At 33.6% G+C, this 26,597-nt stretch overlaps 1 protein-coding gene across 3 annotated transcripts in view; it reads left to right on the forward strand.

The window, feature by feature from the left end:
* The window catches only part of LOC114328378 (nucleoside diphosphate kinase 7), an 87,397-nt gene extending 61,777 nt beyond the window's left edge, over positions 1–25,620 (forward strand). Inside the window, exons 1-2 of one of the 3 annotated variants that reach the window (XM_028277215.2) lie at positions 5,944–6,097; positions 24,370–25,620. In XM_028277215.2, coding sequence (XP_028133016.1) covers positions 6,087–6,097; positions 24,370–25,534 — 1,176 coding nt within the window. In that variant the 5' untranslated portion in view covers positions 5,944–6,086 and the 3' untranslated portion in view covers positions 25,535–25,620. Of the gene's footprint in view, positions 1–5,943; positions 6,098–20,677; positions 20,775–24,369 lie in introns of those variants that run through there. The other 2 variants (XM_028277216.2, XM_050653347.1) reach the window with 2 other exon arrangements.
* The last annotated feature ends 977 nt before the right edge of the window (positions 25,621–26,597 follow it).

Genomic DNA, 26,597 nt, shown 5'->3' on the forward strand with positions numbered 1-26,597 from the left:
TAGATGTACATTTAGGTAGTCTAAAAGAATTACCACTTTTTATATTAGAAACATAATAAGCACTACCTACACTATTACATGTTTTCGAACCATCTGTATAGATGTATTTATAATTAGAAAATTCAGATAAGATTAATTTTATAATTTTATTGTTTTGGCATGGTAGGTTTCTATATGTAGGTTTTATGATCTTTGGAAAGATTGCGATTTCCTCAATAGAAAGGTTATATATGGGTAATATTTGTTTAGTGTTAATGTTAAAGTTGTTAGTTTCTAGATAAGCATCTGTAAGAGGGGGAGAAGTTTTAATTCTCCAATAAGAATTTGTTAAGTTATATTCAGTGAGACTGTTAATTTTACTTAATAATTTATGTGAGTCTAAAGTCCTGGTCTTTAATAGAAACTTATTAGACAAGAATTCTCTTCTAAGGTTTAGAGGAGGTTCCTGCGCTTCTGCTAGAATTGCAGCACATGGCGTTGACTTAAACGCACTAATACATATACGTATTGCCTTATACTGAATATGATCGATTTTTGATAAATTAGATTTTGACGATGAACCATATAAAAAGCATCCATAATCAATGATTGACCGAATATACGATTTATAGAACATTAATGCTATCTTTGGGTCGGCACCCCATCTAGCTTTACATATGCAACGAAGCATGTTTAAACCTTTTTCGCATTTGTTGATAATGTGATTCACATGGAGTGTCCAGGTTAGTTTTTTGTCCAAAACCACGCCCAGATACTTATGGTGAGAGGATACATTAATATCAACATTACTTAAATTTATACTGGTAGGGGAACTTAACCTATGTCTAGTGAAAAAGGTGATGCTAGATTTTTCAGGGGATAACGTGAAATTAAAAGCCATAGACCATCTTTTTACACATTGCATTATCAGATCCAAATCGCATAAACACTCATTATATGATTTACGGCTGCTGTATATACAGAAATCGTCTGCATACTGAATAATTTTAATTGTATTATTTGTTTCATTTAACATGTCATGTAATTCTGCAGTATAGATATTAAAAAGTACTGGACTTAGGACTGAACCTTGCGGAATTCCGACTGATAATAATCGAGGGCCGTAAATGTGATTTTCTGAATCTCGAATGAAAACTTCTCTGTCCCTATACAAATCTGTGATTCTTTGTGCGAATTTATAATTTAGACCGTATTTTATGAGCTGAACAGTTAAAATATCAATATCCAGAGTATCATAAGCCCCTTTAATATCTAAAAACAAGCATGCCGTTATAAGATTAACGGAAAGTGCATTCTGAATGTCGGAAACTAATTGAGCTAATGCTTCAGAGGTGCCTTTGCCTCTGCGATATCCAAACTGATTAATAGGTAATAAACAATTACTTTCAAAATGCAATTCCATTCTTAATTTGATAATTCTCTCAAATGTTTTTGTAATGCATGATATTAATGAAATTGGTCTGTAAGAGTTAGGTAGACTTAAATTTTTGTTGGGTTTAGCAAGTAAGCAAATTACAGTTTTTTTTAAACTTTGGTCATATAATCCTTGCAACCACCAACTATTAAAAATATTTAAAAGAATTCCTTTAGCAATTTCAGGCAAGTATTCAATCATTTTATATGTAATGCTATCAAAACCCGGTGCTGTACTTTTAGATTGTTTGATTGCTAATCGTAATTCCTCCAAACTGATAGGTATATAAAATGATTCATTGCATGCTACATTACTATTAAATTTACTGAAGTCGATTTTATTTGATGCAAATTTGGGAATAAAAAACTCAAAAAAATCGTTCACCATATCAGCTGATATACTGCCCGATCCCGTTGAGTCTTTGTTTGATATTTTTTTTATAAATTGCCAAATTTTAGTAGGGTGCGTGTTTTTATTAATATTGCTTATGAAAGATATCCAGCTATCTCGAGCTTTTTTAGAAAATAGTAATTTAGTTTGACTAGCTACATTTTGATATTGACAATAGTTTGTATAGTTTGAGACACGTTTATACTGGTTCAGGGCTTCTTTTCTGCGACGAAACATATCATAGCATTCGGTATCCCACCATATTGGACGTTGAGTTACTTGTTGTCTTGCTCTTTTTAGGGGAATAGTTGCGGATGCTGCCTCTGAGACCTTTTCCATAAAAATAGAGAAGCTTAGTAGATTGGAGTTTAGATTTTGGTTTGTACTAATTAACGAATTTTCCAGTATAGTGGAGTATGCAGACCAATCAGCTAATTTATCATTCCATTTAGATGCTGGATTTTTATTTATTATAACTCTATCCCTAATAATTTCAAATTTGATTAAGCAATGATCTGAACCTAACGCATCTGGTACGACATCCCATACACAACAATCACTAGCCAAACTAGCAGAGCAAAATGTAACGTCTACCGCCGAAGGTAGCTCTTCTGGACGAGAAATTCTAGTTGGTTTACCATTATTGAGAACAACATAGTTATTGTCATCTAAGGCTTCTACTAATTGATTACCACAAGCTTTATTAATATGAGATCCCCAAAGTGTATGATGGCTGTTAAAATCGCCACAGAAGATAACAGGAGAATTAAATTGCCGAAAGATATTTGACCAATCTGATTTAGAAACATTTAATTTAGGTGGTTTATACACCGATACTAATATGATATTTAAGGACGGAAATTTAACTGCGCAAAGTTCTAAATCTTTTTTATATGCAAAAGTAATAGGAAAATTTATAAATTTAATGTCTTGGCGAACTGCAATGGCAACACCGCCAAAGCCATTTGCACGATCCTGTCGGATAATCTTATACCCTTTTAGTTTAAAAGAATGGTTTGGTTTTTTGAAGGTTTCTGATAAAGCTATAATATCTACAGGATTATTGTGTAAAAAATTTAATAAACTTGGATGGTTTTTAGAGAAAGAACGAATATTCCATTGGATAACTTTAATGTTTTTACTATTGGGTGTACTTATCTTATTAGTGGATTGAATCATCAGAACAAGATTCAATATCGATTTCTGGAATTAGATTTGAAGGACTTAATATAGAGGAGATCATATTTCTAATATTTTCTTCTAAATTGTAATTTGTTTCGGATGAATCTGAATTAACTACTTGTTTAACTACGGTTATTATCTGACTTGTTAGTTTTTCCTTATATTGGATAAAGTCATCTCTGTGAGGATTTGGTATGATGGGATTATGTGAAGATTTGTTTTTTTTTGATTGAAAATGGGAAGAAGTAGGCAGAGACGGAGAAATAGGTGGAGACTCCGGAGCAGATGGCTTACGTTTTTGCACTTGTCTTTTGGGTGAAGTATTTCGAACAATGGGTTTACGTAGCAAAAAGCTAGAATTTGGAGTTAGGGACGTACTGGGGAGTGGCAGAGAGGGAAAATTAGTGGAATTATTAAGAACTGAAAATCTATTATTTGTAGAAATCTTGGCATAAGATGGATTATCATGCAATCTTTCAGCTTCTTTAAATGTAATATTTTCCCTGGCCATGAGTTGTTTGATATTTTTTTGTTTCTTATATACTGGACAATCTCTGGATGTAGAGCAGTGTTCATTATTTTGACAATAAATGCAGAATTTTTCGCAAGAAGAGTCTGACGTATGATTTAGGCTAGAACAGTTTCGACAGTGAGAAGATTTGGTTTTACATTGCTTGGCAGAATGCCCATATCGCAGGCAATTAAAACATTGAACAACGGGGAATATATATGGTTCTACAGAGAAATTGCATAAATTAATTGTTATATTTTGAGGAAGTTCATTTCCTACAAATTGAACAATAACCATTTGTCTGTTTACATATGAAATATTACCGTCTTTATCTGTTACCTTTCGTTTCATGCGTTGAACTTGAACCACCTCTTTATTAGATATTATGGCATTTTTTAAATATTCCTCAGAAAAGTATGTGTCAATATTCCTCAACACACCCTTCTTGTGTGTAAAAAATTTGGGTATATACGCTACTAAGTTATTATTAGACATAATTTTATTATTAACTAGATAATTAGCTTTTTCATAAGACTTAAAAATAACTTTAACGCGATTAAGACCAATCGATTTGATATCAAGAACATCGGATTTTATATAATTGTCAGTCAACAAAACGTGACCAATCCGGATTGGGAAAATTCTTCCCAAATGCTTATCAGTACTCTCAATATATACAAAATATGGACCTTTATCCTCAGTTCTATATCTATTATTTAAATCTATAAAATTATTTACATACCTATCCTCCTCTGCGTCCTTATTTTCGGGTGGCGAAGTGCCACCCGAGGTCTCATCCATTATATATTTTTTTAATCACTTACCTAACCTACCTATTATAAACAATAAAGAAAATTAACAAAAGGAACACTAATTAACACAATAACACACAATACACCGAGAACTGCTCGTTTGTATCGTTAAAATCAAACTATTAAACTGCGGAGAATAAAAATTCGTGTCCACACTTTGACAGTTATTTGACAAATGATGTACTTAATACTTATTATGTCTATTTAAATTCCGAACTGGGTTATCAAATAATCTTGTTTTATCTGTTTTCGAATTAAAAATGAAATAAAAGTTTCCGATTTTTGTAAATAGTCAAACTCATTTGAAAAATATATTCTACCAAAATATTTTGGAATAAAAAGTATCATGTATAAACTAGACTAAACAAGTAAAAAGGGTCACGTATAAACGAGATTATAGGTATGCTTAAAATATGAGAGATAATGTCAAAAAAATAGCGTTTGTTGTATTTTGAGCATGTTTTAGTATGAAAATGGCAAACCTGATCATGTTATTAGAATTATTAGAAATAATAAACGGGATACGAGAAATCGTTATTTATTGACATGCAATTAATTGACATGCAGTTTATGTGCTAAAATATGGGGAAGGGGAGACACCAAATAAGTGTTTTTTTTTCGAATTGTGAGGAAGTTCCGGAGAGAAAATGACAAATCTAACCCTGCCATTAAAACGAACGAAAAAAAAAATCACACGAAAATATAATTATTTCAATGTTTGCGAAAAATGACTTACATACCTAACAAAAAATTTCTTTTTAAAAATTCAAATTTTTTTTCTAGCCTCAATTTTAATCTAAAAAATCTCAAAAAAATCAGCACGTTTTTGGGCATAACAATGTATGTTTATAATTTTTTTCAGATTTTTTAAAGCAAAGGATCGCTCAGTAAACTCTAAAAATATGACGGGAGGAACACCAAAAATGGGTTTTTTTTTCGAATTTTGAGGAATTTCCGGCGTGAAAATGGCAAATATGTTCCAGCCATTCAAAAGAATGGAAAAAAATACACTAAAAATAATTATTTCGCAGCTAGCCAAAAATTACTTACATAACCTAAAAAAATTTTGAAAAATTCAAAATTTATGCTGAACTCAATTTTGATCCAAAAAGTCTAAAAAAATCAGTATGTTTTTGGGCATAACAGTATATATTCACATTTTTTTTTAGATTTTTTAAAGCAACGGATCGGTCAAAAAATTTTTATACTATAGGGGTCACTTGGGTTTACATGGGGAGCTAAAAATTTGGTTAGGGTGGTTTTAAATATGTACTTTCGATTGCCAAATCCCAAGTAAGAATCCAGCCGAGTGCAGATTTAACCATCTTATCCCGCTATAGCCTTTAAATAAAGTGTGTGTAGTATTCAAATTAATTCGAATTTTGCGTTATGAAGGTTTGATATTTTTTCATTGCTTTGATATTATGATGATTTTGAGCAAATCTGGACAAGAATAATTTTTATTAAATAAGAACATGTACCTACACATAGACTTACACTGTATTAGACTTATTAAACTCTTAGACGGTCTTATATTTATCTTATCCTAATTTTTTTCGTTTCATCGATATTGTCGACCCATTATAATTTCATTTAAATGCATACCAAATCATCATTATACGGCGAGTGAACATGAGAATATGTGGTACCTTTTCCAACCGTTAAAAGCAATCAATAAGCTACATTTATAGTTACTACAATCGTTACCATGGTAAATACAAAAGATTGACCTTTCATTAATTTTTTATATTGTAAGAGTGTGATCGTACTGTAGAAAATGGCAACAAGGTAAGGTTTGGTTGACTATTATATTTGACTTTGTCTCAGCAATGTGATTATTACTGTTTATTATAAAGAGCTATCGAAAAGGAATACATAATTATAATCCGAGTAGTCCTAAATGAAAAAAAAACGCTTTTGGGATTTTAGCCACTTGCACAGACTGGCATAAAATACATATACAGGGTGTTTTTGTAAAGAATGGGCCATAGCTTAACCTTAGATTTCTGAGGTTAAAATAAGTCGATTTAAGCTAACTTACCTTTGTACAAAAGTTGATAATAGTATAATAGCCGAAATACAAGGTGTCAAAGTTAAACTTTTATTTTATTTATTCTTGAATATTTCTTAACAGGCACGAGATAATAACACGAAATTTGGTAAGCGGGGGTTTTGTGGGATGAGAAATCTAAATTCGCCACCAAAAATGATGTATTACCCAGAGGGCGCCACATACGCCTTTCAGCGCTCATGTAATATGTTCAATTTTTTTCATTATTCACTCTACATACTTGTTGAATCAAAAATTTTACTCTATTAATAATTTTACTTAAAAAAGGTATACTACATTTATTTCGTTAAACTCAACTGTTTTCGAGATAAACGCATTCTAAATCTGCGAGGCAACATAATTTGAGAACTGGTACAATTATTATGGTTTCAAGTTTATTTTTGAGGTATAACTACAATGATATTATGCAAACAATTATGTTGCATCGCAGATTTAAAATGCATTTATCTCGAAAACAGTTGAGTTTAGCGAGATGAATGTAATATAACTTTTTTAAGTAAAACTATTAAGAGAATCAAAATTTTGATTTAAAAAGTATGTAGAGTGGGGGATAAAAAAATTGAACCTATTAAATGAGCGCTGAAAGACGTATGTGGCGCCCTCTGGGTAATACATCTTTTTTGGTGGCGAATTTAGATTTCACACCAAATTTCGTGTTGATATCCCACGCCTGTCAGAAAATAATCAAGAATAAATAAAATAAAAGTTTAACTTTGACACCCTGTATTTTGGTTATTATGAACTTTCCTACTATTAAGTTAGCTTAAATCGACCTATTTTAAGCTCAGGTATCTAAGGTTAAGCTAATCGCCCATTCTTTACCAAACACCCTGTATACATAATAATTTAAGTATGAATAATTATTTTCGATTGCTTTGTATTCGATGTATAGGGTCTATGAAAAGTAGCACGACGGTCGAATATTTCGCGAAACAAAGATCGGATTGAAAAACTGAAAAACGCGTGTTCCATATTTTTCAAAAATCTATCTAATGACACCATGACACCAAACACGACTCCCCACTCCACACCCTAGAGGTGAGGTGAGAGGCAAGTTTAAAATCTTAAATAGGATTTGGGTTGCATTGCAAAAATTAGTAACTTTTATTCGAGACATTTTTTCAAATTACTAATTGATAACGGTATAAACGGTCTAATATCTCGAGAAATACACTTCTAAATAAAAAATGAAAAACAGATGTTCAATATTTTTCAAAAATCTATCGAATGCCTCTAAACATGATCCCCACCCTACCTACTCGGTGTGGGGTGTGGGGTAACTTTAAATTAATTTTTTATTGTAGATTCTGATTCTAAAAAAAATTCATAAAAACTGTATTCAGTACCATAAAAACTAGTTTGGACTTCGGATCTGTAATGTCTGTGATTACAGCGCCATCTATCACGATTCGAACAAAAGTTCAGATAAAACTTGTTTACTTTTTACGCAGAATCCTAATCTGCAATGAAACAGGTGGTTTTCCATTTAAAATTTCAAAGTTGTCCCCCGCCCCACCAAAAAGGAGTGGGAGTGTGAGGGTGTGTTTAGTGACATTCGATAGATTTTTGAAACATATTAAATAGGTGTTTTTTGGTTTTTCATTTGTAAGTGTATTTCTCGAGATATTAGATTGTTTCTAATTTGCCAATGGTATGACTATAGTTTGTTCTGATTATAGCGCCATCTATCAACTATGAGAAAAAATTATACTTATAAAAGTTACTAATTTTTTTATTAGGAATCCAAATTTGCAATAAATAATGGGGATTCTTATTTAAGATTTCAAAGTTACCCCATCCCACTCTAGTAGGTATTGAACATGCGTCTTTCAGTTTTTCGATCCGATGTTCATTTCGCGAAATATTCGACCTTCCCGCTTCTTTTCATACACCTTGTGTAATGCACATGCAGTGGTGTCATCGTGTGGGAACGCCGTTCCCGCACTGGTTAAGAAAAGAAAAAAAAATAATAGAGAATTTAGGTTTTGTAAACAAAAATTAGCAGTGCGTTCCGGCACTGCGTTCCCGCACTGCTAATTTTGCCATGACACCACTGTGCACATGAGGGTTTTTTGATATGACGCCAGGTCGCGTTTGTTGATATTATACAGAGTTGGTCATTCACAAATATTTGGCAATACTCATTGCATTTTGTGAAAATGCTGAAACAAATCAAGTTTTAAACTAAAGGGGACATATTTTAACGATATAGATATCTGTCATTTGTCAACCAGCTCCCTGCGGCACGCAAATCATTAAACAGGTTTGTCTCTGAGGAATTCAGAACTGCGGCTCGATCATTCCCGCGACCTTAAGTAGTATTCTATAGCCCAGTGGCGTGCGGTGACATTTTCGGAAGAGGAAGCGATTCAATAAGAGTTTAACAAATATTTTCTTACGAGGGTCGAGATCAAAACATATACCTTCTTAATAGGTGTATACCTAATGTATTACCTGTTAACTTATATCGACTAAAAACAAGAACTACAAAAAATTAGGTATAGTGTTTAACCCAGTCTGAGAGACATGCACACGCCTTGAGAATGAGATTCGGGTGATACAAATTCATTGAGGCAAGGAGGATTTACTCTTATAAGCGGGCGTCACTCCATCCCGCCCCAATGCTTCATACTATCCACTTCCCCTCCGATAGCACTCTGATGCGCTATATGGGCTCTCCATCAGCAAAGTGCTTATTATGTGGGAGTCCTGGATACAAGGACTCACAAACGAAATCCTATCCCGATCAATGCAGGTTAGTGACTCTAGTGACTTAGTATATCGTATATCTAGTGACTTATCATCGATCTGTACTGCTTGCTCAGGGTCGAGTCCCTGTTCCAAGCTTGGTTTCTTTAAACTTAAAACGAAGAGTTCTATTCAAAATTGTTTTTATATTGCGATTTCGAATCACCTTCCATAACACACAACTTTCAACAATATGACACTTATTTACTTATACTTGAGTCCTATTCTCTTATCAACCAATGCAAATTTTTTGTCGATAACATCGTCGTAAAATTTTGGATTTTTTGATAATTGTTTAATAAATGCACTCTTTTTCAATGGATAATAGGGCTAACTTGGAAAGTCTGTCTTCACTTGTAAAATTTATTGTAAAACTTTTGATGCCTTTTAATACTGAAAAACTTCGTTCAACTGATGCACTTGTATCTGGGATAGTTAGTACCTACTACTTAATTCACACAACTTGCCCACTTCACACAGAGACTGATTTAAACCAGTAGTATTCAAAAAATTCAACCGATTCCTAAGTATTTCTTTATCACTAATTTCAGGTGTTTTATAAATGACATTTAACTGAGAATGCAAAGCTATATTATCAAAAAAAAATCATAATTTAGTCGTACTGAATTAAATAGGTACATACCTCTGTGGGAGATTTTAATGAATTATAATTAGACATATTAAAATTACATAATTCTACATATTTTATTTCTTTAAAATTTTCAAAGTGATAATTCATTTGTTGTAAAACATTATCAAAAATTTCGATGTATAATCGTCGATAGGTCTCTCTTTCGCCGACAATATCAATCATCATTATTTTTCTTTTAGGTTCGAAGCCCATATTTTCAGCGTTATCCCAAATATTTTTAAACAACTCATTTTTTAAATCATCATGTCATCAAATTGTCTTATAAAAATGCAATGTCACTTGACTTCGTCTGTAAAATGTCGTAGGTACTATAAAATATCAGTAAAAGGAAAATCTCAAAATGTCAAATAAAATATTAGTAAAAATATTAAGCAAAAAATTGAAATCGAGCCATTTGTACCTAAATACCTACCCCTTATAGCAGCAGTAACAGACTCCGCATCTCGTTTTCGAATCGGAAGCGGTCGGACGAGCGCTTCCAGGCGTATCAAAATTCGCGTGAAAGGAACATGACTAGCGAGTGAGGTTATTAAACCCTGACCAATTTTTGAACGGGACAAATGCATGACAAGCAGCGATTTTGAGATGCGCTTCCGTCAGGACCGGACTGAATCGTTGAATTGTGTGCTTACTTGAGACCGTTCGTATGCGATCAAATTTTAATAATGTTTCAATGCCTATTACTTAGATTAGGGAAACATTGTTGATAATTAAATAATAATTAATAATATATGTATTTTCTTATATGGAAGTATAGGGAAGCGGTGCTTCCCCCGCTTCCATGGACCGCACGCCTCTGCATAGCCACATCTCAAATGCAATCTTCTGCATATATCGTCGTTCAAGATCCATGATTCAACACCATAAAAAAGGACAAAGAAGTCGTAGCATCGCAGCATTTTTACTTTGATACCAAGAGAGAGGTTGTGGCTCTTGAAGAAGACCCTATCTGATTGAAGATGGATCTAGCTTTTCCGATACGTGATCTTATCTCCTGGTTGTTGGTCCATTCTTCCATTTATTATGGTGCCGAAGTAGTTGTAATGTGTCACTGTTGACCTTATGTTATCTTTTTATTGTTACTACCATTAGCTTTAACTTCTTTACGTGTACCTATATTGAGTCCATAGTGTTAACTTTAATACTTAAAAAAGACTAAGTCTTCAATCTAATAGCACGTAAAACAACACAAAAAATGTTGTTTCACATCCTACCAGACTGAAAACAATGGGAACCTTCTCTGGTAACACCTCCGAGGCTTCTACAAGCCATAACGGATGCTGACACTAAGGAAGATGAGGGACTTTTACAATTTATAATTCACGTCCCATCTGCTCAGCGCGGTAAAGTTCCAACGAGAATGGTTCCCTTCGTACTCCAATCAGAGTAAACATATAAATCAAATTAAACATATAAACAATTTTCAATTTCGTTGCAACAACACGAAACTACAGCCGCATCATTATTCCAGTTCAATCAGAGAGTGCAGCAAGCACCTCTACCGGTTTCGAAACTTTTTAGTCTCTCATCAGGAGGCACATATGCTGCTCTCTCTGACAAAACTATGATAAACCCCGGTGTACAGTCACGGACTGCAACGAACGAAATGGCAGGGATGTCCTCGCGGCAACTGCTAGCAAAAAACTAAGTCTTCAATCTAATAGCACATAAAACAACACCAACAAGTGTTGTTTCACATCCTACCATACTGAAAACAATGGGAACCTTCTCTGGTAACACCTCCGAGGCTTCTACAATTTGCAAGCCATAACGGATGCTGAGACTAAGGAAGTTGAGGGAATTTTACAATTTATAATTCACGTCCCATCTGCTCAGCGCGGTAAAGTTCCAACGAGAATGGTTCCCTTCGTACTCCAATCAGAGTAAACATATGCATCAAAAATGAATAACCATTTTCAATTTCGTTGCAATACGAAACTACAGCCGCATCATTATTCCAGTTCAATCAGAGAGTGCAGCAAGCACCTCTACCGGTTTCGAAACTTATTAGTCTCTCATCAGGAGGCACATATGCTGCTCTCTCTGACAAAACTATGATAAACCCCGGTGTGCAGTCACGGACTGCAACGAACGAAATGACAGGGATGCCCTCGCGGCAACTGCTAGCAAAAGACTAAGTCTTCAATCTAATAGCACATAAAACAACACCAAAAAATGTTGTTTCACATCCTACCATACTGAAAACAATGGGAACCTTCTCTGGTAACACCTCCGAGGCTTCTACAATTTGCAAGCCATAACGGATGCTGAGACTAATGATGCGGCTGTAATTTCGTGTTGCAACGAAATTGAAAATAGTTATTCATTTTTGATTTATATGTTTACTCTGATTGGAGTACGAAGGGAACCATTCTCGTTGGAACTTTACCACGCTGAGCAGATGGGACGTGAATTATAAATTGTAAAATTCTCTCATCTTCCTTAGTCCCAGCATCCGTTATGGCTTGCAAATTGTAGAAGCCTTGGAGGTGTTACCAGAGAAGGTTCCCATTGTTTTCAGTCTGGTAGGATGTGAAACAACATTTTTTGGTGTTGTTTTATGTGCTATTAGATTGAAGACTTAGTCTTTTGCTTAGCAGTTGTCGCGAGGGCATCCCTGCCATTTCGTTCGTTGCAGTCCGTGACTGTACGCCGCGGTTTGTCCTAGTTTTGCCAGAGAGCAGCATATGTGACTCCTGATGAGAGACTAATAAGTTTCGAAACCGGTACAGGTGCTTGCTGCACTCTCTGATTGAACTGGAATAATGATGCGGCTGTAGTTTCGTGTTGCAACGAAATTGAAAATGGTTATTCATTTTTGATTTAATACTTGACTTTGTTAAAGACTTGAAGGTCTTCAGTTTGGTCTAACAATTACATGTTACATGTAGGAGAGATCTTGTAGGTGTAAAAGCTTTTTTCACCTACCTCTACCGAAAGTTTACTTTTCCGGACCTGATTTTAGGGAGCAAAGTTGTACTTTTCCTCCCTAGAGAGGAAAATATTTTTCCTCCCTAGGGAGGAAAAGTTAAAAGTGACGTCATGGTATTTCATTCATGAAATATAACTTATTGACGCCCTGTACAAAATCTATTTTTTATTACGTAAGTATCTATACATTTTAGCGTTTATTTATAAAACATTTACATGTAGGGGAAACTGGGTAACAGTGAGACACTTTTTTTCATTTAACCATAAGTCCACTACTATGACATGTATAAACAAAATTTTTTCAGGATTGTACTCTCACATGTGTTCATTACACAAGAAAAAATCGAATTTGAAAATGGATCGGTTTGTTTAGCTTGTACTCGACACATAAGGTCAAGTTGTCATTTGTCTCACTGTTACCCACGCATGGGTAACAGTGAGACAGTATAATATTTATATGAAATAATACACAAAAAAATTTAAGTTGCAAAATATGTATTTATATGACAAGGAAATATAAAAAAACAAAAGTTACAAAGTACTTATTAATTAAAAAATAGTGATTGAAAATTAATGTAAATTTATTAAATTGAAATTTTTCTCGAATGAGAAAAATGAATTTTGCCGTTTAGTATGACTATAACAAACTGGCCTTGGCGATCTCATCTTGATGTCTTTTACTAGAAATTAAAAAAAATAACAAAATGTAATTTTTTTATAACATTTGGGTAACAGTGAGACATGTCTCAATGTACCCCGTCTCACTGTTACCCATTTGCCATAAAATTTAAAAAATATTATTTTTATTATTATAAAACTTAGTTTGCTTTGCTAAACTACGACATCTTGTGTACTAATCTACAGACAATGCCATGGTAATACTAGAAAAATCCTAATAATTAACATGTTTTTATAAAAAATTCTCAAAGCACCTATATTATTTTACTTAGTGCCCAATAAACACACTCAATCACGATAAATCCTAAACTGAAACTGCACGGCCACCGAACATAATATTAGAAATTAGTAACTTTGAATACAGCAAGCACTCACAAGTAATGATATCTACACATGGCGAAAAGGAGGGAAGATATTTCAAGTGTCTCACTGTTACCCATGTCTCACTGTTACCCAGTTTCCCCTACATTTATTTGTATTTTCCAGGATGGTAAAAAACAGTATATTGTTATTTTGATTTAACAATGTTTACATTAATAATTTGACTTATATTTGACAGTTGAAAATTATATTGTACCTACTTGTTAGTTTTAGTTTTAATACATTTTGTTGGTTAGTTACATAAATAAATTAAGTAAAAATGAACAATGATTTGTTAATAATTTGAGGAAGGTGGAAAAACCATATCTATAACATGGGAGTAAAGTGCCTTTTCCTCCCTTGAATGATTACTGCCCTCCGCTACGCGTCGGGCAGTAAACTTCATTCTCAGGAGGAAAAGTAGCACTTTCCTTCCTTGTTATACAAATAGCTATTTCACGTTTTGGTCGATGTTTAACTTCACTGCAACAGTAAGCTTATTCTAACTTTTATCTTTGCGGAAAAGTATTAACATTATTGATTTATACTAAATGCGGAATTAATTGATGGATTCGACCGTTACTTGATGGAAGTTCATTTTATCTCACAATAAAACACTGAAAAACGTTTGTTTTCTATACTTACACAAAATTTATTACAACTATGTTATTACTACAGCTGTTTCAGCCGAAATGTTTCGGCTGAAACAGCTGTAGTAATAACATATGTAGTTGTAATAAATTTTGTGGAAGTATAGAAAACAAACGTTTTTCAGTGTTTTATTGTGAAATGCGGAATTATTTGCCAAAAACAAAAAATATCGATATCTAATAAAATATTGTTTACTTTTATAATCTTCTTGAAGCTGTTTTTATAACAAGACTTTTAAATTTTGATAATTGAGCTCTTTTTGTCGGCAGGTGTTTATCTTTGACGAAATATTATCATGGCTGGATTTAAATTGGGCATTATAATACAATGAAGAATATATCGAATTATGAATTTTTATATTATTGGTTAATAAGTATCAGATTGGAAGAGATAAAGGTGACAAAGCACGATGATGAATTTAAATATTTATTTTACTTTATACAGGGTGTTTCATTAAGAATTGTCCATATAGTAATGGGAGAAACCTTAGCACAAAATACGAAGATTTAACCTAAAACACTTTAATAAAATATTCCTCCCTACCCAGATACAGAGTGTTTTATTACAAATATTCTAAAATGATTTTAGTCCATTGTTTAACACCTTCCAATATTTTTTGTTCAAACTTGACAAACAGTTTAGGTACACATGGTAGGATACTTTAACTATAATTAAAACTTATATTATACTTCATAGTGTTAAAAGAGAGTTTTTGCTGTTACCAGAGGCGTGCTGTAGGGATATATACTTCCTTTTCCCCCTTTCCCCCTCACAATCTACGCCACTGTCGTAATAATTATTTCAGCATGTATTTTTGTATACTTCGTTACTTTTTACGTAAATATCATCCTTGTGTCTCAATGCGATAGAGCAATAGTCCAGGAACCGAAGCTTTTCATCTCGCAACTTTTACAGAATGGATCGATTTGCTTGATAATTTGAGAATAAGTAGTGGATAGTCCAAGGATCAAAATCTATATAATGCCGCTTTTACCATGGGGGTGATTCCCACCCCATACTGGGGGTGGAAATTTTTTATTATATTTTGACCGCAAAAGTTGATAAAAACGTTCATTCTAAGCAAAAAGTGTTCTATGCATTTTTTGGATAAAATTAATAGTTTTCGATTTATTCGCTATCGAAAGTGTTAGTTTGATATCGAAAAAATCAATGTTTTTCGCTATACTCATTTACTAGTTACAACTTCTTGGGAATTAAATAACCTACAATTTCATATTTAAACATTTTTTCGTATCTCTGATGATAATCTTTCTATTCTGAAGAAAATGGCATTTTTTATCAAACTACAAAAATTCGTTATTCGCTTCTAGCGACAAACTTCTAGAATCTATTAATAATACATAAATAAAGAAGAATGAATAAGGCTAATGACTAAAAACACCGCCAACTTACATTATTATGCTTCCAATTGGATTTCTCCTTTTTTTTTTCAGATAAATAAATTGATTTTTTAACCGTAACTTTTTTACTTTTTATCTTAGAAAGTTTAGTAAAAAAGAATTTTGTAGGTTTTTATGAGATCTATAAGCCTATTAATATTAAATCTTTTTAAAGTCCTCAGTCGCAAAAAGAGGTGACTTTAAAAGGGTTGGTAAAGGTGGTTTTTGCATGTTATTACAAGATTTAATTGTCAAGAGCTCACTCAATTTTTGCCGTAGAAAAAATTTGCAAACCAGGTTCTTGGGAATTAAATAAGCTACAATTTTATATTTAAACATTTTTTCGTATCTCTGATGCTAATCTTTCTATTCTGAAGAAAATGCCATTTTTTCCAAACTACAAAAATTCCTTATTCGCTTTTTACTCCATTTTTTTTAAACTAATCATTCTAAGCTGGTCAAACTTCTAGAACCTATTAATAATACATAAATAAAGAAGACCAAATAAGGTCAATGTCAATGACTAATTTTAATTAGGCTGGTGATTAGGGGGTTGCTTCCGATCAACCGACTGACATTCTTTTCATTTTAAGTCACTTAATTTTTGAGCTAGAGACTTTTTTTTATTTCGGGAGATAGATATTTTCAAATGCTTTAAATTAGTTTGAACAATTTATCCTCGAAAAATGCATAGTTTTCCCTTCTTTTGACTTTGAAACTACAATATTTAGCATTTGACGAAGAAGAGCTAACATATAATAAAGTATAGCTCGATTACTATTGGTCTTAAAGAAAATTTAAAAAACGGTTTTGTTTATTTTTTCAAAAGGTACATTTTTGTTACGTACAGTTGTTTTGATAAAAGGAAAACTTTTGGAGTTATTAGCCGAAAACTTATTAAAAACTAGTTAATTGCAAAAATGCTACAAGAAAATAGCTTCAGAACTTATTAAAAATATTGATTTTTTCGATATAAAACTAACACTTTCGATAGCGAATAAATCGAAAACTATTAATTTTATTTAAAAAAATGTATAGAACGTTTCTTGCTTAGAAAGAATGTTTTTACCAACTTTTGCGGTCAAAATATAATAAAAAATTTTCACTCGCGAGATGGGCTGGTAGCAACCCCCATGATAAAAGCGTCTTTCGGCATCATATATATTTTGATCCTTGGACTAGCCACTACTTATTCTCAAATTTTCAAGCAAATCTGTAAAAATTGAGAGGTTTTGTTCTATTTTAAGATTCATTACTTGGACTATAAGTAGTTTTCAAGTTATTTGCGTTTAAAGATAGTGGATTCAATAAGATTATTATTTATTTTAAACAACATTCAATAAGATTATGTGTTTAAAATACATAATCTTATTGAATCCACTACTTTTAAATGCAAATAACTTGAAAACTACTTACTCTATCGCATTGAGACAAAAGGATGATATTACGTAAAAAGTAACGAAGAATAAAAAAACATGCTGAAATGGTTGTTACGACAGTGGCGTAGATTGTGAGGAGAAAGGGGGGAAAAGGAAGTATATATCCCTACAGCACGCCTCTGGTAAGAGCGGAAAACTTTTTTTTAACACTAGTTGAAGTATCCTAACATGTGTAAACTGTTTGTCAAGTTTGAACAAAAAATATTGGAAGGTGTTAAAACAATGGGCTAAAATCATTTTAAAATATTTGTAATAAAATACTCTGTATCTGGGTAGGGAAATTCTAGGGAGAAATATTTTATTTAAGTATTTTAGGTTAAATCTTCGTATTTTGTGCTAAGGTTTCCCCAATTACTATATGGACAATTCTTAATGACGCACCCTGTATACTTACTAATTTAAACAGACTTGTAAGTGCGACTGTTTCAATTTAAATATACAATGTAAGTGAGGATAAAATCTCACTACAATAATTGACGTTATCAGTCAAGGGGATATTTAAATTTTTTAATAGAAAATGTTTCGTGCAGTACTTTTGCACTTCTTCAGCTCTAACGATTGTGAAGTAATATATAGATGTACCTAAAGCAATATCAGATACAATAGTTTTAGTTGTTAAAAACTTACTAGTTAAAAAATACATTAAAAAATTATAACTAAAATACAAAAAATGTCTCCAAAAACATCAATTGGTATAATGTTCTAAGGTCAAGTTTATATTATTATGAAAAAAAAAAAAATCGGAAAATTAGGAAAACAGTATCTTATTAGGAACCTAGCTTATTTGAGTTAGTGAGAATTAATAGTCATTAATTTAAAAAGTTTAAAAATTTTAAAAAAATTTAGGGCACCCATGGAAGTGCCGACAGCAGTGAAAACTTCTTATAGTATATCAATTACGAGATCAATGCTTTTCCCAATCCAAAAAGAAGTGATATACCTATACTATACATATTATACTATAATATTATACGCGATGCGTACGTCCTATGCTATTTATGTATACATACACATAATATATGTAAATATATACGTACAAACTTTATTTGGGCGAGGTGATGACGGTCGCAAATTCAATACTTTTTTCCCATATAAAAAGTGCACAGCATCCGTAAAGAAGTTTCCACTTTAAAAATTTATTTTGCCGAAGCGATGACGGTTGCTAATTTAATACTTTTTTCCCATCCAAAAAGTGCACAAGGTCCGTAAAGAAGTTATCACTTCAAAAATGTATTTCTTCGAAGCGATGAACGTCGCTAATTTAATACTTTTTCCCCATCCAAAAAGTGCACAACGTCCCTAAAGAAGTATTCATTTCAAAAATTTATTTCGTGGAAGCGATGACATTCGCTAATTTAATACTTTTTCCCCACCCAAAAAGTGCACAACGTCCCTAAAGAAGTTTTCACTTCAAAAATTTATTTCACCGAAGCGATGAAGGTCGCTAATTTAATACTTTTTCGCCATCCAAAAAGTGCACAACGTCCCTAAAGAAGTTTTCATTTCAAAAATTTATTTCGTCGAAGCGATGACATTCGCTAATTTATTACATTTACCCCATCCAAAAAGTGCACAACGTCCCTAAAGAAGTTTTCACTTTAGAAATTTATTTCGCTGAAGCGATGACGGTCGCTAATTTAATACTTTTTCCCCATCCAAAAAGTGCACAACGTCCCTAAAGAAGTTTTCACTTCAAAAATTTATTTAGTTGAAGCGATGATAGTAGCGATGACATTCGCTAATTTAATACTTTAAACCCATCAAAAAGTGCACAACGTCCCTAAAGAAGTTTTTACTTAAAAAAACTGTTTCGCTGAAGATATGACTTTCGCTAATTTAATACTTTTTCCCATCCAAAAAGTGCACAAGGTCCCTAAAGAAGTTATCACTTCAAAAATGTATTTCTTCGAGGCGATGATGGTCGCTAATTTAATACTTTTTCCCCATCCAAAAAGTGCACAACGTCCCTAAAGAAGTTTTCACTTCAAAAATTTATTTAGTTGAAGCGATGATAGTAGCGATGGCATTCGCTAATTTAATACTTTAAACCCATCCAAAAAGTGCACAACGTCCCTAAAGAAGTTTTTACTTCAAAAAATTGTTTCGCCGAAGAGATGACGGTCGCTAATTTAATACTTTTTCCCATCCAAAAAGTGCACAAGGTCCCTAAAGAAGTTATCACTTCAAAAATGTATTTCTTCGAAGCGATGATGGTCGCTAATTTAATACTTTTTCCCCATCCAAAAAGTGCACAACGTCCCTAAAGAAGTTTTCACTTCAAAAATTTATTTCGCCGAAGCGATGACGGTCTCTAATTTAATTTCTTTTCCCCATCCAAAAAGTGCACAACATCCCTAAAGAAGTTTTCACTTCAAAAATTTATTTCGCCGAAGCGATGACGGTCTCTAATTTAATTTCTTTTCCCCATCCAAAAAGTGCACAACGTCCCTAAAGAAGTTTCATTTCAAAAATTTATTTCGTCGAAGCGATGACGGTCGCTATTTAATACTTTTTCCCCATCCAAAAAGTGCACAACGTCCCTAAAGAAGTTTTCACTTTAAAAATGTATTTCGTCGAAGCGATGACGGTCGCTAATTTAATACTTTTTTCCCATCAAAAAGTGCACAAGGTCGCTAAAGAAGTTATCACTTCAAAAATGTATTTCTTCGAAGCGACGACGGTCGCTAATTTAATACTTTTTCCCCATCCAAAAAGTGCACAACGTCCCTAAAGAAGTTTTCACTTCAAAAATTTATTTCGCCGAAGCGATGACGGTCGCTAATTTAATACTTTTTTCCCATTAAAAAAGTGCACAAGGTCCCTAAAGAAGTTATCACTTCAAAAATTTATTTCTCCGAAGCGATGACGGTCCCTAATTTAATACTTTTTCCCCATCCGAAAAGTGCACAACGTCCCTAAAGGAGTTTTCACTTCAAAAATTTATTTCGCCGTCGAAGCGATGGCGGTCGCTAATTTAATACTTTTTCCCCATCCAGAAACTGCACAACGTCCCTAAAGAAGTTTTCACTTCAAAAATTTATTTCGTCGAAGCGATTACGGTCGCTAATTTAATACTTTTTCCCCATTGAAAAAGTGCACAACGTCCCTAAAGAAGTTTTCACTTCAAAAATTTATTTTGCCGTCGAAGCGATGACGGTCGCTTTAATACTTTTTCCCCATCCAAAAAGTGCACAACGTCCCTAAAGAAGTTTTCACTTCAAAAATTTATTTCTCCGAAGCGATGACGGACGCTAATTTAATACTTTTTCTCCATCCGAAAAGTGCACAACGTCCCTAAAGAAGTTTTCACTTCAAAAATTTATTTCGTCGAAACGATGAGGGTCGCGATGAGAATCGCGCAATAAATCCTTTTTCCCCATCCAAAAATAGGTTTTACGTTTGTTTTAAATTTAAATACTTCTATATCATTCCACAACGAGGTGTTGAACGAGTAACATTGTTCTGTATTTTGTCGTGCTTTTAAATACGTTGTACAAAAACTGTGCCATTAGTAAACCTTCATCTACAAATTGATGTATGTATAATTCACTCAATATTAGTTGAGGTTTTGTTGTTTGTTTTTACTGTTAAAAACACAAAAGAAAAATTTAAACAAGATTTAATCAATTTTTATTTTAAAATGGATGAAAAGCCTTTGCCATATGAATCTTTAATATAACACATAGAAGCTAAATTATAATTTCAAGCTAAAAACGCAATTGCTTTTGACTACATGAGCAGTGGCATAGCAAATACACCAACAGTCAATATGCCTCAGTCTCAAACATCAAACATCAAACCAATCCTATGTATCAGTAGCGAAATCTATTCCGCGGCCAACAGTTCCAAGGAAACATGATGCCATTGTGATGCATGCCGAAGACAACCTGAAATTGCATGATTACGTTAAAGTTATAGGTGATATTATAGGTCCTAAGCAAGTCTCCTTTGCATCTAGGATATCAAACAATCGCATTTATATCTATCTTTCTAGTTCTAAACTTGTCGACCAGCTCATTGATTCACATCCCTTAATATAGATAGGAAATGTTTCTTTAAATATGTGAAGATTTATTTCTACTGCTAAAAGAATAATTATATCTAACGTTCCACCGTTCATACCACATGACTTAGTTGAAAATAGCATTAAAAATCTTGGACTTCGCATCGCATCTCCTTTATTCTGTTTAAGAGCAGGCATACCGGGGGACAAATATTCACATGTATTAAGTTTCAGACGCCAAGTTTATGTTTACCCTACCACCGAAAATTTTGAATTACAAACATCAGTACTTATTTCCTTCGAAAATTATGAACACAGAATCTTCGTTTCTACAGATAAAGTACATTGTTTTATCTGTAAACAAACAGGACATAATAGCCTCCAACTGCCCAAATCCTCCAACTGACAATCAATTCCAACCGAATATATTCCATCAAGCCCTAATTTATCTTTAGAAATTTCATGTCCCTCTACACATACTGCCAAAGATTCACAAACTGAAAATGAAGACTCCAACACCGACACTACACAATCAGACCAAATCTCCATAACACAAGTTTCTCAAAAACGAGGCCACTCTGAAATAGAAACTCACAGTGAACTAACAAGCCCTGAAATTTCTGAGAAAGAAGCTCAACCATCGTTAGAGATGCCTCCCCCTGTATCAGCTTCCCCCGAAAAAGTTCCCAAAGCAAAGAAAAAAAGCACAAAGCGGATATTCAAACAGAATCAGTATTAACCGAAACCACCAAGAGAAGAATCCAAGAAGCATACAAACAAAATCCACAAACCTTTAAGATACCCATAGACAATTTCGTTTTCTTCCTTGAAAATACTTTCGGACATCCTGATCCTTATTCGGAAGCGAAAAAGCTCACGGATGATGTAAAACGTATACTTTTAAACCTACATGCTATATACCCAACCCTTTCAGATAGAACCGCAAAAAAACCGATTTACCCGTTTAACTAAAAAGATCAAAAAACAACTAGAACTAGAAACCTCTGAAACCGCAAGTTCATCATGCGAACTATCTGACGATGAGTACCTTTCCGATCGGTCTCAAAGGTCGCAGCACTCACAAATCTCCCCTTTTAATACATCCCATTCAGTTTAATTCAATGGAATTGTTATGGTTTTTACCCTCATCTAGAAAATCTCCAACTGCTTGTTTTTGATACTTCACCCGATATCATTTGTTTGTAAGAAACCGATTTTACTAGTAACCATAATCCATACCTTAAAAATTATGCTTCCTACCACTTTATACGAACATCACATGCACGAGCTAGTGGTGGTAGCTCTATATTTATTTCTACATACATATTCCACCAAGAATTCCACTTAACAACAACTCTAGAAGCCGTCGCCTTAACTGCCTGGTGTCCAAATAAAATTGTAATTTGTAACGTATATATTCCTCCACATCACACCCTAACTGCTCTGGAAATTACAAGCCTAATTAACCAACTTCCGGAACCATTTATCTTAGTTGGAGATTTTAATGCACATAGCATTATGTGGGGCTCCAGTAATACTTTCGGTATAAGTAAAATTGTTAGCCCCTAAATTTTTAAGTAAAATCATCACTATTGAGAATCATCCCATAATCTTACTCCTAATTGAAATACGTAAAAGACTCATAAACGAACCTAATTTTTATACAAGGCATAATGTACCATACTTGGTTTCGGCATTAGCACATTTTTTCCATATTTTAAAAAAATATACAAAAGCGCAAATTTTCTATGCTATGAATTGGACTATGATACACTAATGAATCCACTTCCAAGTCTAAATTGTAATATCAAAAAATATGACCCGATGATTAAAGAAAAATTCCTTACGACTACTGAACAATATGGAAAAGACCATACCTTTATATATACTGATGCCTCAAAAAACAAAGAAAGGGTAGGTTTTGGGATATGCATCCCGAGTATTGAATATAATTTCTCCTCAAGACTTCCTGGAGCTCTAAGCATAAGCAAAGCAGAGAGTATAGCAATACATCAAGCGGTGGAAATAGCAACTACAAAACATCTAAAGAAAGCTATAATATTTTCTGATTCGCTCAATGCAATAACCAATATTAAAACATGTAACATATCTGCTTCAGCAGATATAAGGGCCCTAAAAACAAAGAAACTTATATCCTCAGCCAATGAGAATGGCACCAAAATTATCCTTTCCTGGATACCTGGACACTCTAATATATTTGGTAACACCAAGGCTAACATACTGGCAAAAATAGGAAGAGACCTGAATGTACCAATGGAAGTACAACTGGATTCCCAGGATACCCTATCAGTCATCAGAGGAAAAATTACAAAAGAGTACCAAGAAAATGGAAAACTTTAGTCCAGAAGAAGACTTCGCAATACAAAATAATTCAAGACTTCTTTCCCACAAAACCTTGGTATTCAAATTGTCCATATAGAAATAAAAGACACAATACCACCATCATTAGAATGCGCACAGGCCATTGTTTCACAAAACAACATCTGTATAAAATGAATATAAAAGATAATCCTTTTTGTGAATGTGGTCGTCTCGTGGATCTAAACCAAATCTTTTTTGAATGCCCGATTAATGTGATTCCTAATTTTGATATATACAGAAAATTCATTTCCATCAACTTCAAAACACTCTACATACAATGTTCTAAGTTCCTTAACGGAAGAATCAGTCAATGTAATTATGCGTTTTCTTGCAATTAACCAAATAAGCTTATACACTGCAATGAGTTTTCTAGCAATTAACAAAATAAGCTTACAAATTGCAAGGCTCAACTGTTTATATGTATTCGTGTTATATGTTGCTATTTGTCATTTAATTTATGTTTTAATCATACTTAACCTGACCCAATTAATCTCATTTAATTATATCACACCTCATCAAAAGCTTCTTACAAGAACATAGTCAGCGATTTTGGTATGGCTCAGAGCCAGACTTAAATCAAGATCGCCTATAAATCGTGCTGGTAATCGCCTTGCAGCGAGACCAAAAACAAAAAGAAGAAGTAATAGATATGTCAAAAGCACGATTTATTTGACAACTCTGTCTTTATTTATATATCAATAATTTTAAATTTTTTCTAAATACTTATAATGACTGATTTTTTCAGCAAAATGGCACAACAGAACTATGACTACAACGACAAGCTGGTTTTCCTTGGCGAATGGTACGATTACGATTCCTCCTACCAAAAGAAATTCATCATTAGTTACTACCCATATGACAATACTATCGAAATATTCGACAAGGAAGCCAAAAAAATGTATTTGAAGCGCACCAGGCTCGACGATCTGCGCATGGAAGACATGTTTGTCGGAAACACTGTGCGAATTTATAGCAGACAGATCAAAATAACCGGCTATGCTGACTGTCGCACGCAGAAGTATGTATCAAAGTTAAGAGAAAAGACGTTGGGGATTTTAAAACCGACAGTGATTGACAAACTGGGAGAAGTTATTAATATAATCCAGGAGAACGAGCTACATATATCGAAAATAAAAATGTGCCATCTAAGTAGGAAAGAGGCTTTATATTTTTACGACAGAATGAAGGGAGACACAGTTCTGCCATTTATTTTAGAAAACATAGTTTCCGGACCAATTGTTGCTTTGGAACTGATAGGAGAAAATGCTGTAGAGCGATGGCAGAAGGTAATGGGACCAGTAGATCCTGTAGAGGCTAGAAAAGTAGCACCTCAAAGTCTTAGAGCAGTACACGGTCACGACAGCAGAGCTACGAACGGCTTTCACGGTGCCTACACAGTCGAAGAAGGAATGTCAGAATCAGATTTCTTCTTTTCTACTAACGGTGTAACGCCATCACCCACGGTCAAGTTGCAAAATAGTACATGTTGCGTTATAAAGCCACATGCGATCCAGGAAGGAAAACTTGGACATATAATTTCAACAATATCCAATTCTCATTTTAAAATCACTGGTGCTCAAATGCTGTATTTGACTAGTGCTAACGCTGATGAATTTCTGGAGGTATATAAAGGAGTGGTCAGCGATTATCACGCCCTGCTGTTAAGTTTTCTGGATGGTCCATGTGTTGTTCTGGAAATATCGGGCAAAAACAGTGAAATGAACGTTCACGATGAGTTTAGGAAGTTTGCCGGGCCAGCTGATACCGATATAGCTAAACAAATCCGCCCTAATTCTTTAAGAGCACAATTTGGTTGTGACAAATTCAAAAACGCAGTGCATTGTACGGACTTGCCTGAGGATACGGTGTTAGAACTTGAATATCTTTTTAAAGTGCTTAAAGATGGTTGATAAGTAGTGTAGAATAGGTAATTTTGTACTTTTATACGTTTTATACCTTATATTTTTAGATTCCAGTAAATAATATTCACAAGTAATGACCTTTTCTTGATATTCTTCATCATCATCATTGGCTCTACAACCATGGTGGGTCATTCCTTCTGATCCTTCACCTTGGTTTTCCAATTTCGCACTCCTAACACTCGCAAGTCGTCTTCCACCTGGTCTTTAAATCGTGATCTAGCCTGCGTCTTCTCACTCCATCCGGTCTCTGGCTATTAGTGGCTATAAATGTGTTTCGACGGCTCCACCTCATTCATTCTCTCTAAGTGGCCTAGCCACCGCAACCTGTTTATTTTGATAGATCTACCAAAACTAGGCTCACTATAAAGGTGGTAAGGCTCAAAATTATAGCGTCTACTTTCTGTTAGGTTTCTTTTTGTAGAAGGTATTCATAACATACATGTTTTCTTGTTCCAGGAATTCCATAAGTTTTTCTCCCCTTGTGTTTCTTGTGCCGAATCCAAAATTTCCAATATTTTCCAATTTTGTCTATAGCTGTTGGTGTCTATAGCTTTCTTAATATCTTCGTAAAAAGTATTTATTTCTTCCCTTTTGACCTCCCCCCCCTTATGTAACGCACCGTAATGGGGCGTTCACGTAGTACGTAACGCAATTTTTGAAGATTTTTGACCCCCCTCCCCCCAACCTGAGTTACGTAATACTTGAACGGCCCCGCAGTTGCTTTTTCAGTTGGAGCATAAACTTGCACAATCTTTAATTTGGTTTTTGGATTTAGTTTTAAAATCTTGTATGTATCTAACTCTGTCTGAGATACTGTCAATTATTTGAATTTGTGATTTTCTCTTCTTGTTGATTAATAAACCTACTCCACCATATGTATAGTCTTCATTGCCTTTATAATACTTAGAGCCTGTTGCCTGAATGTAAGTACTCATACCCTTCACCTCTTCTTTTAACTTCTGATAGTCACATTATATCCCAATTCATGTTCCCTAATTCCTCTTCTAGTTCGTAGAGTTTTTCGTCTTTTGCCATGGAACAGATGTTGTAC

Source organism: Diabrotica virgifera, chromosome 6 (genome assembly GCF_917563875.1).
Source record: "Diabrotica virgifera virgifera chromosome 6, PGI_DIABVI_V3a".
NCBI lineage: Eukaryota > Metazoa > Arthropoda > Insecta > Coleoptera > Chrysomelidae > Diabrotica > Diabrotica virgifera.